The sequence below is a fragment of the Eimeria acervulina genome, genomic scaffold (assembly GCF_000499425.1).
Source record: "Eimeria acervulina Houghton genomic scaffold, Eah_scaff841, whole genome shotgun sequence".
Classification (NCBI taxonomy): domain Eukaryota; phylum Apicomplexa; class Conoidasida; order Eucoccidiorida; family Eimeriidae; genus Eimeria; species Eimeria acervulina.
This window is the reverse complement of record NW_013549568.1, coordinates 1-11958: the sequence shown is the minus strand read 5'-3', so window position 1 is coordinate 11958 and position 11958 is coordinate 1. Positions and strand designations below refer to the sequence as shown.

Here is an 11958-nt window from a genome sequence, read left to right as displayed (position 1 = left end):
AATTAATTAATTTGTTTAAATATATATATATATACAATTAATCAATCAAATTAATCAGTAAGTTAAAAATCAGTACATAAATATATCCGAAAATGCATAAATAAATAAATAAATAAATAAATAAATAAATAAATAAATAAATAATCTATATAAACAGATATAAATGTAGATAATATATATATACATACATATACATATACGTAGATATACATAAATAGATCATTCAAAAGGATATGCATAACGATAAAAAAAATAAATATATATATTTGCACTTAGGAATAAAATTAAAAAATAAAATGAATGAGGAGGCAAAGACTAGGAAGGAAATGATATAAACCCTAAACCCTAAACCCTAAACCCTAAACCCTAAACCCTAAACCCTAAACCCTAAACCCTAAACCCTTATACAAAAAAGAAGAGATGGTGAGTAGAAGGGAGATAAGAAGGATAAGAGTAAGTTAAAGATTGAAAAGTAAATATTTACCGACATAATCAAAGATGAAGTAGAAAACTATATAAACATCAACTGATTCTTACGAATAAATAAATAACATAATCAAAGATGAAGTAGAAAACTATATAAACATCAACTGATTCTTACGAATAAATAAATAAATATATATATATATATATATATATATATTTATATATATATAAACTTTGAGTCTTACCCAATGATATTGCGGTATTCTATCTGCATATTCATTCGTTCGTAATGCATGCGTTACACCCATCCAAGCATCTACAACAGGGCAGGCGAAGTCATAAGTAGGATAAACTTTAAAGGTATCTTTTAATCTATGATGCGAAACTTCAACAATACACCTAAACATCACCGGGTCTCTCAAACATTTGTTGTTGCTGTCTACACACATCTTCGCCCGCACGCAGCAACGAACACCTTCTTCGCTACCCTATCACGCAGCATATCAAACAGCAGCAGCAGCAGCAGCATATGAAGCAGCAGGAAGCAGTAGCAGCAGATAAAGCAGCAGGAAGCAGCAGCAGCAGATAAAGCAGCAGGGAGCAGTAGCAGTAGCAGCAGCAGCAGCAGCAGCAGCAGATAGAGCAGCATCAGCATCAGCATCAGCGACTCCAAACGGCTAATGATGAGAATAAAGAAAGTATAAATATTAAACATAGGCGTAAAGCCGAAAACAAAAATATTAAAAAGATAAAAAGACGTTCAAAATATTATTTATGCTTCATTACCTGCTGCATCTCTATCCATCGTCGCAAATTTTCTTCTACTGAGTTGTCTCTTGATGCTGATTGTACCCCTTTACTACGCTGTTCTCTCATTTCGTCCTTGGGTGTATCATCAACGTAAAATAAACCTTCAAGCAACAAATAACAACAGCAGCAGCAGCAACAGCAGCAGCAGCACCAACAGTAGATACAGCACCAGCAACAATATCAGCAACAGTATCAGCAACAATATCAGCAGTATCAGCAAAAATATCAACAGCAGCAGCAGCAAGAATATCAGCAGCAGCAGCAACAACAACAATATCAGCAGCATCAGCATCAGCATCAGCATCAGTAGCATTAGCATCAGTAGCAGCATCGGCATCAGCATCAGCAGCATCAGCAGCACCAGCAGCATCAGCACCATCAGCATCAGCAGCAACATAAGCAGCAGGAGCAGCAGCAGCAGCAGGAGTTTACCTTTTTGAATGAGAGATGTGCATGCATCAATGAGTCGGGGTATATAATCGGAAGTATAACAAAGTTGATCCCACTGCACTCCGAGGCGTTTCGTGTCTTCGATGATGCTTTCTTCAAACTCAATGTTTTCTTTGTTCGGGTTTGTATCATCAAACCTGCATGCATGCATGCATGCATGCATATAATCATTTAACTAAGTCAATTCAATTGCTCAGCCGGGAAATGTGCTCCTGCTGCTCACTCTGCTGCTGCTGATGATGCTGATGCTGCTGATGATGCTGCTGCAGTAACACACTATTGTTCTTGCTTGCATCAGCAGCAGCAGCATCCACAGCAGCAGCAGCAGCATCCACAGCAGCAGCAGCAGCATCCACAGCAGCAGCAGCATCCACAGCAGCAGCAGCATAGCGTTATTGCTGTGGATTGTATGCCGACAAAACCACAATATTATATTCCTTATAAAAACATTAAAACAAACAAATAAAAAGAGCAGCATGCGTGCATGCATTGAAAGTAAAATAAATAAATAAATATATATTATATATATATAGAATGAGGTGTATATACAGCTGGTACCGGATTGAAGTGTCTGCTGACCTGAATATCATCCTCCCATTATACTTTTGTTTAAAATAATAATTTAATAATGCTGCTTTCGCATGCCCTATGTGCAAATAGCCTGAAGGCTCGGGTGGGAAACGAGTTACTACGCGGCCCTCTACAGCGCCCTCTAACTTTCCTATAGACATAATAAATCAATAAACATATTATTTATTTATTTATTTATTTAGTTGTTTGTTTAATTTATTTTATTTATTTATTTAATTTATTTAATTTATTTAATTTATTTAATTTATTTATTTTATTTATTTGATTGCGTCAAAAAAAATTCAAAGACCAACAAAACGTCACCACGCACAAACGCAAAGCAATGCAGCAGCAGCTGCAGCTGCAGCAGCAACAGCAGCAGCAGCTACTGCTGCTGTTTCTGCTTCTGCTGCTGCTGCACGCATTGCCTCTTCGCTCACCTTCGTAAGACGCCTGTGTCTGCGCCTTAGCCTTCCCATTTGCTGCTGCTGTATTCCCTGCTGCTCCAGATCCAGCAGCAGCAGCAGCAGCAGCAGCAGTAGGTCTGGGTCCTAGAGCTTTTTGCTTCAGCGCCCGTTCGACTGCTCCTCGTATTTCTTTAACCCCGTTAATATATGTAAACCATCGGTGCACAGAGGGATATGCAGATATCCTTTACGCAGCAACACAAGCATATATATTAATGCTGCTGATGCTGCTGCTGCTCATGTTGGTGCTGCTGATGCTGGTGCTAGTACTGGTGCTGGTGCTGATGCTCGTGCTGCTGCTGCTGCTGCTGCTGCTGCTGTTGATGCTGTTGTGGCGAAGGGTCTGCACACCCAGTTGCTGCTGCTGAAGCTGCAGCAGCAACTCGGTGTGCCTACCACTCGTACAACAACAGCAACAACCCCTGCAGCAGCAGCAACAGCAGCAGCAGCAGCAGCAGCAGCAGCAGGATTTGGTGCAGCAGAAGGATGCAGTGACTCTTTGATTTTGTGTTAATATATAATACCAGTTGTGAATTTGCTTCGCAGCAGCTTCAGTCTCTGCTGCTGCTCGGAGGTGTACATACACCCCAATATCTACAATAGACAAACGCGAAGAAACAAGAAAAGTTCGAAGAGATAAATAACTGTTCATTTTTTTTAATGCTGCTTCTTTTAAAGGCCCTGAGCTGTACAGACACCCCGAATAAGGTACACCCGATAAGAGAGACAGCAAAGCAAATAATAGTGCTTCGCCTTCAGCATCAGGCAGAAGCTGCAGCAAACACACATCAGCAGCAGCAGCAGCAGCAGCAGCAGCAACAGCAGCAGCAGCACAAGCAGCACGAGAGACAATGATTGCGGAAGACCCTGAGGTAATTAAAGCGTCAGAAAAGAGCAAGAACAAACACAAAGATGCTGCATATGCTGCAGCAAAGACGGATCATCTCTTGCTGCTGCTGCTGCTGCTGATGTTGCTGCTGCTGCTGCTGCTGCTGATAGAGGTGCTGCTCACTGTCTGTCCCTGGGCTGTGATGGAGGCGATACGCTTTGCAGCTTCGTACTCCGGAAGAAGAACCTCAGAAGCCTCTACCCCTCCCTGTTGCTGCTGCTGCTGCTGCTGCTGCTGCTGCTGCTTGCGTAGAAGGACGAACCCAGAGGGCTGAAAGTCTGGGACTGCACAGAACTGAAGAAGTTTAGAAGAGATGCCCTGCAGCTGTGCTGCTGCTAGCAGCAGCAGCGGAGGCTGCTGCTGATTATATAAGACAGAGAAGCCCTCTGAAGACATGATTGCGGGTTATATACTAATTTTATTTGCATTTGTTTATAATAAAAGAATAAATTATATATATTTTTAGCTTTTTTCATGCCTTTTCACCTCTTTTAAACTCAGACACACAAACGCAGCAACATGCAGCAGGAGGCTTGGGGCTGCATGCATGCATGCATGCAGCAGAATTTTTGTTTGTTTTTCTTTGTATATTATTTATTTATTTAATTTATTTTGATTATCTAAAATTATTAAACAAAATATTTGAATAACAACGCAGAAGAGAGAGGTAGAGACATCACTAGTTATGAAAAAGAATACAAGATATAAGGATATATGATATAATAAATATTATATATTTATATATAAGGCTATTAAAATTATTATATTATTATATTTAACATAATAATTATGATATTATTATATATACTATAAAAATTAACGGTGTAACTGACTATTCTTGGACGTAAGTATATATAAAATAATAATTAATATACATACATACATATATATATATATATATGTATACATATATATATATGTATATGCATACATATATATATATGCATATATATGCATATATATATAGATATATATATATATACATACGTGATATAATCAATATAAAAATATATAAAATATAAGAATAGGAATATATTTTTATATAATACAATAAGAATGAGATAATTATACATATTAGATAATAAATTAGGATATAATTAATAGAATAGAACAACAAGGATATAAAGATATATAATGTAATATAATATAATAATATAATAATATAATAATACAATGCAACTATAAGCATATAAGAACTTAAAATATAATAATAAGGTAAAAGCTATTTTAAAAATATAATAAAGATATAAAGATATAAAGATATATAACACAATGATAAGAGTATAATTATATAAATGTAATAAGAATGGTGTAAATGTACTTAATACATAAATATATATATATATATATATAATAACAGAGTAATTATATAAAATATAGTAATAAAGATATAGAGATCTACATAGAAAACAGGTTGTTCAGAAGAAGAAAAGCAGCAAAAATATTCTTTTTGCATGGCTTCTTCTTTAATATTTATTTTTCTAATATTTATTTGTTTTTGTTTGTTTGTTTGTTTGTTTGTTTGTTTGTTCGTTTTATTTATGTCGTCCGCTGAGGTCGCTTGTTCTTCTCAGGGGTATATTAATTCTTTTATTTACTTTTTTCTTCTTTTGTTTTAATCTTAACTGATTTCTTACTTTTTTATTCAAAGTCTGCTCTAACGAGCTGCACATGCACCTCAATTGCTATTCAGGTGTATATGCAGCTCCATACCCATCGTCTAAACCTGTCAAACCGCAGCAGAGATCACTCACCTGCTGCTGAGGAGGGCCGGTGGTTTAGGGTTTAGGGTTTAGGGTTTAGGATTAAACCCTAAACCCTAAACCCTACACCCTCTTTGAAACGATGAAGGCAGCCCATCACCATAAACAGTAGTTAAATGCCCTTAAGTAAATAACTAAGAATAAATAAATAAATACATACAAATAAATAATTAAACATAAATGAATAAATATAAGAAATAGCTAAATGTAAATAGATAACAGACAAATAACACCGTTGGAGTAACTGAAGAAAATTCAAACGGATATCTAACAGGGGCAGCTTTCTTCTCATTAGACTAATTGCAGCTAGCTACATCTAGCTATAGCTAGCTGCAGCTAACTACAGCTAGCTACACAGCTAGCCACAGCTACATACAGTCCTCAGCTAGCCCCAGCTCTCTGCAGCTATCTGGCAGTTGAAGGATCTGACTTGTTATGCAGCAGTCAACTCAGCTTGGCTTCAACTGTGTATAGACTTCCTATTCTATTTAATTTTCTATATTTATACGTAGCTGCAGCTTAGCAACTGAGGGAGAAGGAAGTGTATAATATTAATGGCATGCAGTTTTATTAATGCACCCACCATCATCAACAGGCGGCTTGCCTGGCTTTCTTATTATTTTTATCTGTGGGGTGCATGCATAACTAGCATCAACGGCTGCAGCAGCAATTGCTTCAGCTGCAGCAGAAGCTGCAGCACGAAGTTGTGCTGCTGCAGCAGTGTTTACAGAATCTGCTGTCTCCTCTCCCCACACAGGCATCACACCCAGGTCTTTTGGAGACTGAAAAGTTATTAAAATATTATTTCTACAAAATAATATTATCAAAATTATATTATATAATATTATTTATATAATATTATTATATATTATTTATGTATTTCAACTCTATTGCAGCTTTAGACGCCCTTTGTTAAGTCGCCTTCGCTCTCCCCCTTGAATATAATGAAGTGCTGCTGTCTGTTGGTGATTTTCTGTCTATTTTTTTCTGTTTTTTCTTCGTTGATTTCAAATTAATTTAATTTTAAATGTGCATTAAAGCAGCGTGTGAAGATGTTTCTCTAAATATATTACTTTGTACCCGTGCTGGAGTTATTAGGGAAGACTTGCTGCACGGTTTGTGTTGCTGCGCTGTATCTGTACGAAGCTGAAATAGGTGATAGAAACTTTTTCAGTAAGAAATAAATAATTAATAATGCGTTAATTAATTATATTTCTAGCAATTTATTCAAAATTTCACGGATAAAAGTCGGTGGTCCGGTCGGCGCGACCAGTGAATGTTGAATAATGAATGAATGATGCACGGGTTTAATTAGGGGGTGTCTAAAGGAGTGCTATTTGGTGTATATTTCTGTAAATTTATAAAAATACTTTAGAAAAAAACTTAAACTTAATTAAAAAAAAATTATTTCAACCTTTTAAGGTTGTTTTACGCACCGAAAAGCTGGTGGTAAGCTGCTGCGCCCTCACCGCGCAGCTGCTATGCCTCAGACAGGTATACGTCGTGAGCGTATAGAAAGCTGCAGTTTCTCAGATGTTTTCATGAATAATTTTCTATTTTTACCGTCTCATTTGTTTCTTTGGCTTCGTCTGATGAAATTAATATAAATTGAGGCGGGGAGATCTCATAATTTACTGCTGAATCTGCGTTTTTTCGTTCAAGGGGCAGCGGCAGTGGCTCTCGGCAGATATACTTGCAATTTTTGCTGTTTCTCTGGTGCAAATAGGTGTATTTTTTACTGCTTTCTCGGTAAAAATATTAAATTATTCAATGCCTATCAATTAAATACGGTATTTCCAGCAGTGTCAATGGCCCTGCAGTGTATATTCTAAACAGAAACCTCATTTCGTACAATACGGGTGCTCTCGGTTTCAGGGTATTATTTTACTTCTTCTGCTTCATTCAAGTTTCTTTGGATTTATTTCAGGAGTTTTTGAGGTTTATCTCCTTTCTGTATCTCTATTCAGACGTTTTTACTCCAAAGAGGTTTTCTAAACCTCTTTATATAGTCCAGGTGCTGCTGCCGTTGAGGTTCTGCGTCTTTTGCTTGCTGGTAATCACGACAGAAATTGAAGAAAAACTCCCTTTAAAACTTCTTCTTTAAGGGCGTATACTTCTAAAGTATATTTCTGCATCTTTTACTCTCCCTGACATCCTCTCTTCCTCCTGGTTTTGCTGCTGTTTACACCGAAAACAGCTCGCCTCCTCCTCACAGCCTTTCGTGTTTTTTCTCTTTATTTTGCAGTTTGCTGAATACTTTTCTCATTTAGCTTCTTCATTAAGGCCCCCCCAGGATCAGAGCGGTTTTATTGTGCTTCGGCTGTCTGTTTGCTGCTACGTGCTCTTGGGCGCCTCGAAGGATTAACTAGTTTATTTTCTTGAAAAGAAAGAAAATGAAGAAAGGAAGCGGGAGCTCTCTTATTGCAGGCGACGCCTCAGAGGTCTTCTCAGAGTGCGAGATGCTGCAGCAGGCTCAGCCAGCTACAGTGCCTGTGGTAGTCTTAGGGGGTTCATTGGGGGGCTTAGCTGCTGCAGTTGCTATTCGTACGCGTACAGGGCGGGCCGTCTGTGTATTAGACATTCAGCAGCAGCACGAGCAGCAGCATGATCAGCATCAGCAGCAGCAGCAGCAGCAGCATGATCAGCAGCAGCAGCAGAAGCGCGAAGAAGAACCATGTCTGCTAACTGCCAGGTGTATGGATGCTTTACGAGCAATTAACTCAGAGCTTTATCGTGCAGTTATTGCAGCAACTCGGGCGAATGAGTCTTCTATTTTATCTCCTTTTTCTCCCTGTAGTCTGACGGGGGAGAGCCCTATGCGTCTTCCTGCTGCAGCGTTGAAGCAGTTGCTGCTTGAGCATCTAACGAGAGCTTCAGGAGGAGGTATTTCTTATCTCTGGGGTTGCAGACAGCTGCAGCAAATCTGGGGTGAAGAGCAGCAGCAGCCAAATGCTAATAATGAAGAGCAGAAGCTCTTCCTTGGGTTCGAAGGCGGCGTTGTAATTCAAACAAATCTCCTCGTCGTCGCTTCGAACGACTTTGGAGTCACCCACCTACTTGGGGTCCAGTAAGAATGCAAGCTAATCTGCTGCTGCTGCTGCTGCTGCTGCAGCTGCAGCAGCAGCAGAAAGTGCTGCTGTTGCTGCTCTTGCTGCTCTTAGTGTTGACGCTGAATGCAAACTGCTCTGCTGCTGCTGCTGCTGCTGCTGCGCAGTCTCCTTTCTATAAACACAGTTAAGTATCCTACGCTATTGCTATTACTGTTGCTGCTGCTGCTGCTGCTGCTGCAGGGAAGGCAGCGAGTTGCAGAAGAGCTCAGAGCTGAACTTCTCGCTGGGTTGCAGACAGCAGAGTAATGCGGAGGGTTCGCTGCTCGGCGAAGCAGAGCAGCGCTTTGCCTCGAGTTTGGGGTCAACAACTACCTCTGTAAGGCGCAGCCTGTGGTGTACAGACACCTCAGCAGCAGCAGCAGCAGCAGCAGCAGCAACAGCAGCAGCAGCAGCAGCAGCAACAGCAGCACATGCTTCTTTGCAGTGTTGCTGTTAATAGCTCATATCCACGGTGACCCTGCTGTCTATCGTGCACCCGCTAACGTCTAGGGTTTAGGGTTTAGGGTTTAAGGTTTAGGGTTTAGGGTTTAGGGTTTAGGGTTTGATGTTTGCAGACGGTGACGGGAAGCGACTCGCCAGCAACAGACACTTCTTCGATTATGGAAGGCAAAGGCGAGGGAGCCTGCGAGGATTCGCTAACTACTCGAGTGCGAATCAGGGTTTAGGGTTTAGGGTTTAGGGTTTAGGGTTTAGGGTTTAGGGTTTAGGATTTTGCTGCTTGTTCTTGTTGTAGACGAGTCATCCCCTTTCGTATTTTCCCCGCTTGCGCCGAACTTTGCTCAAAGTCTTTGTGCCGGAGTTTATCGTTTAGGGTTTAGGGTTTAGGGTTTAGGGTTTAGGGTTTAGGGTTTAGGGTTTGATGCTCAGAGCACGACTTCTCTGTCTGCTTTTCTCGATGGCATACGAAAGCGAGGAATTGAAATGAGAGGCGCGGAGGCCTCCTGGGTATTCATGGACGGAAGAGTTGTTCTAACTGCAGCAGCAGTAAGTTCTGCTGCTGCTGCTGCTGCTGCTGCTGTTGCTGCTGCTGCTGCTGTTGCTGCTGCTGCCTCTACTGTTGGTTGTGGTGGTAGGGGTGGTGCTGCTGCTGTTGCTGCCGCGGCTGCTAGTGGTGATTGTGGTGGCGTTACTGCTGCTGCTGCTGCTGCTGCTGTTGCTGCTGTTGCTGCTGCTGTTGCTGGTGCCGCTGTTGCTACTGCTGCTGTTGCTGCTCCTGCTGCTGCCGGTGCCTGAGTGCCGCAGCGAAGAGCCACCATTTCTATCTGTCGATACACCTGAGGAGAATAATTTACTTGCTTTCAATTTTTGCTTTTCTTTGCTGCTGCTGCTGCTGCTGCTGCTGCTGCTGCTGCTGTTTGCTGCAGGCGCATCCCTGGGCCTCTGCTTTATCTGATGGGCTGGAATTAGTAAATATACTTTTAGTTATTTTTTTAATTTATTTTGTTTATTTATTTTATTTATTTTATTTATTTTATTTATTTATTCTTTATTTTATTTTGTTTTGTTTATTTTATCCTTTTTCTTCTTTTAATTGTTTTATAATTTATTTAATTCTTTTGTTTTTGTTTGTTTTCATTTTATTCTTTATCCTATTTTATTTGCTTTTTATTTATTTTATTAAATATATTATTTGTTTTTTATTTATTTTATTATTTATAATAAGGTATTATTTTAATATTTTCTTCTGCTTCTTTCTTCTTGATGAATAAAAATAAAATGCTAAATAAAACCACACAAGTTGTTGTCTTTAGATTTATTTATATTATTATTAATGCATTAAATATATACCTCTGATATCTTTATTATTTTATCTTGAAGAATAAAACAAAAAATCAAAATAAAGCAAAGTTATTATATTACATATTTATTTATTTATTCTCATGACTATTTATTTTTTTTAAGTATTATTTATTCTTTATGAATAAAACAAAGTACTAAATAAAGCTAAATTATTATTATTTATTATTATTAATTATAATTAAAATATAATTTATTTTTACTTCTCTTTAGGATATGGAGGACGCAGCACAGTTAGGCTGCAGTTTATATGACTGGAGGTTCAAAGTATTAAACGCTGCTTCTAGATATGAAGCAGTAAGACAGAGACGACTTGCTGCATTAATTAAAAGCCCTAGAAGTAAGTAAAGATTATTATTATTCTTTTGTCTTTAATTGCATGCAAATATACACAACAAATGCTTGAGTTTGATATGCATATTGTTTTGTTAAAAGTTATTATAAATTAAGACAAAAGAAAAACAAATTTTTATATTAAGTGTATAAATAATTATATAAACAAAGACAAACAAATATTTTATTATTTTATATATTATACATTATTTATTTATTTATGCTTTTAATGCCTGGCTTCTCTTCCTCTTGCTGCCTGTGCTGCTGCTTTGCTGCTGCTGCTGCTTTGCTGCTGCTGCTGCTTCTGCTGCTGCTGCTGCTGCGCATGCATGCATGCAGTGTCTCGAAGTTGGGTGTCTGGGGAGGAGATTTGTGATACGTCGACAGCAGCAAGCCCTTCGCCTTTCAGCGCAGCTGAAGAGGTCTTTCTACCGGCCAGAGATGCATATGCAGAGCTGCTGCCAGCACAAGCTTTAGCGTTTGATCTTCAGGAGATTGCTCTTCAAACACCTACGCTCAGATAGCTAGCTAGCTAGCTAGTTACCTACCTACCTACATATTTACCGAACTGGAGGCCTAGCTATGTCCCTAGCTAGCTAGCTAGCTAGCTACACGAACAATTGCCTCGCTAACAATACAACTGGATAGCTACAAGGGTGGATACCTGGCTAACTAGCTAGCTCATCATCTATCTATTTCGCTAGCTAGCTAGCTAGCTAGCTGGCTAGCTAGCTGGCTAGCTAGCTAGCTAGCGGCGTCCCTTCACGTGCGGCCAGCAGCCGTCTGGAGCCGTTCGACGTTGTTGGATTATTATCGTGGGGCCCTCACCTTCAGGGGCACCACACTCAAGCATCGCTAGCTAGCTACCTAGCTAGCTATCTAGCTAGCTAGCTCTCTAGCTAGCTAGCTAGCTAGCTGGCTAGCTAGCTACCTAGCTAGTTAGCTTGCTGGCTAGCTATGTATACGGCTAGCTAGCTAGCTCGCCGGATAGCTGGCTAGCTAGTTATTACGAGAGCCTGCTAAGTAGCTTGCTAGCTAGCTATCTAGCTAGCTACCTAGCCAAGCTAAGGGTGGCGCGGGGGAGGGACCTGAGAGCCCCAGTGCATGCAGCAGCAACAGCAACAGCAGCAGCAGCAGCAGCAGCAGCAACGAGTGCGCAGCAGATTTTTTTTGTCCCCACGGTGCTGCATCAACAGAAATGAAGACGCCGCCTCCTTTCTTGCATGCATTTCAATGCATGCATCTATATATATATAATATATATTAGATATATTATATATATTGTATATATATTAATATATATCTGTATATATCTATATATAGATAATATATATCTATATATA

The 11958-nt window shown here is 39.3% G+C and overlaps 2 protein-coding genes across 2 annotated transcripts in view; one reads left to right on the top strand and one right to left on the bottom strand.

The window, feature by feature from the left end:
* The window catches only part of EAH_00050380 (glutamyl-tRNA synthetase, putative), a gene marked incomplete at both ends in the record, with an annotated part of 6673 nt that extends 2665 nt beyond the window's left edge, over positions 1-4008 (bottom strand). The window contains 6 exons of the mRNA XM_013394276.1: positions 672-811; positions 1669-1823; positions 2266-2407; positions 2697-2908; positions 3248-3495; positions 3736-4008. Coding sequence (XP_013249730.1) covers positions 672-811; positions 1669-1823; positions 2266-2407; positions 2697-2908; positions 3248-3495; positions 3736-4008 — 1170 coding nt within the window. The remainder of the gene's footprint in view (positions 1-671; positions 812-1668; positions 1824-2265; positions 2408-2696; positions 2909-3247; positions 3496-3735) is intronic.
* Positions 4009-7768: 3760 nt separating this feature from the next.
* On the top strand, positions 7769-11139 carry EAH_00050370 (hypothetical protein, conserved; the record flags this gene model as incomplete). Its single annotated transcript, XM_013394275.1, has 7 exons — positions 7769-8442; positions 8666-8801; positions 9040-9132; positions 9353-9430; positions 9850-9891; positions 10496-10622; positions 10955-11139. The coding sequence occupies 7 exons, from the start codon at positions 7769-7771 to the stop codon at positions 11137-11139; spliced, it is 1335 nt and encodes a 444-aa protein (XP_013249729.1).
* Between the last annotated feature and the right edge of the window lie 819 nt (positions 11140-11958).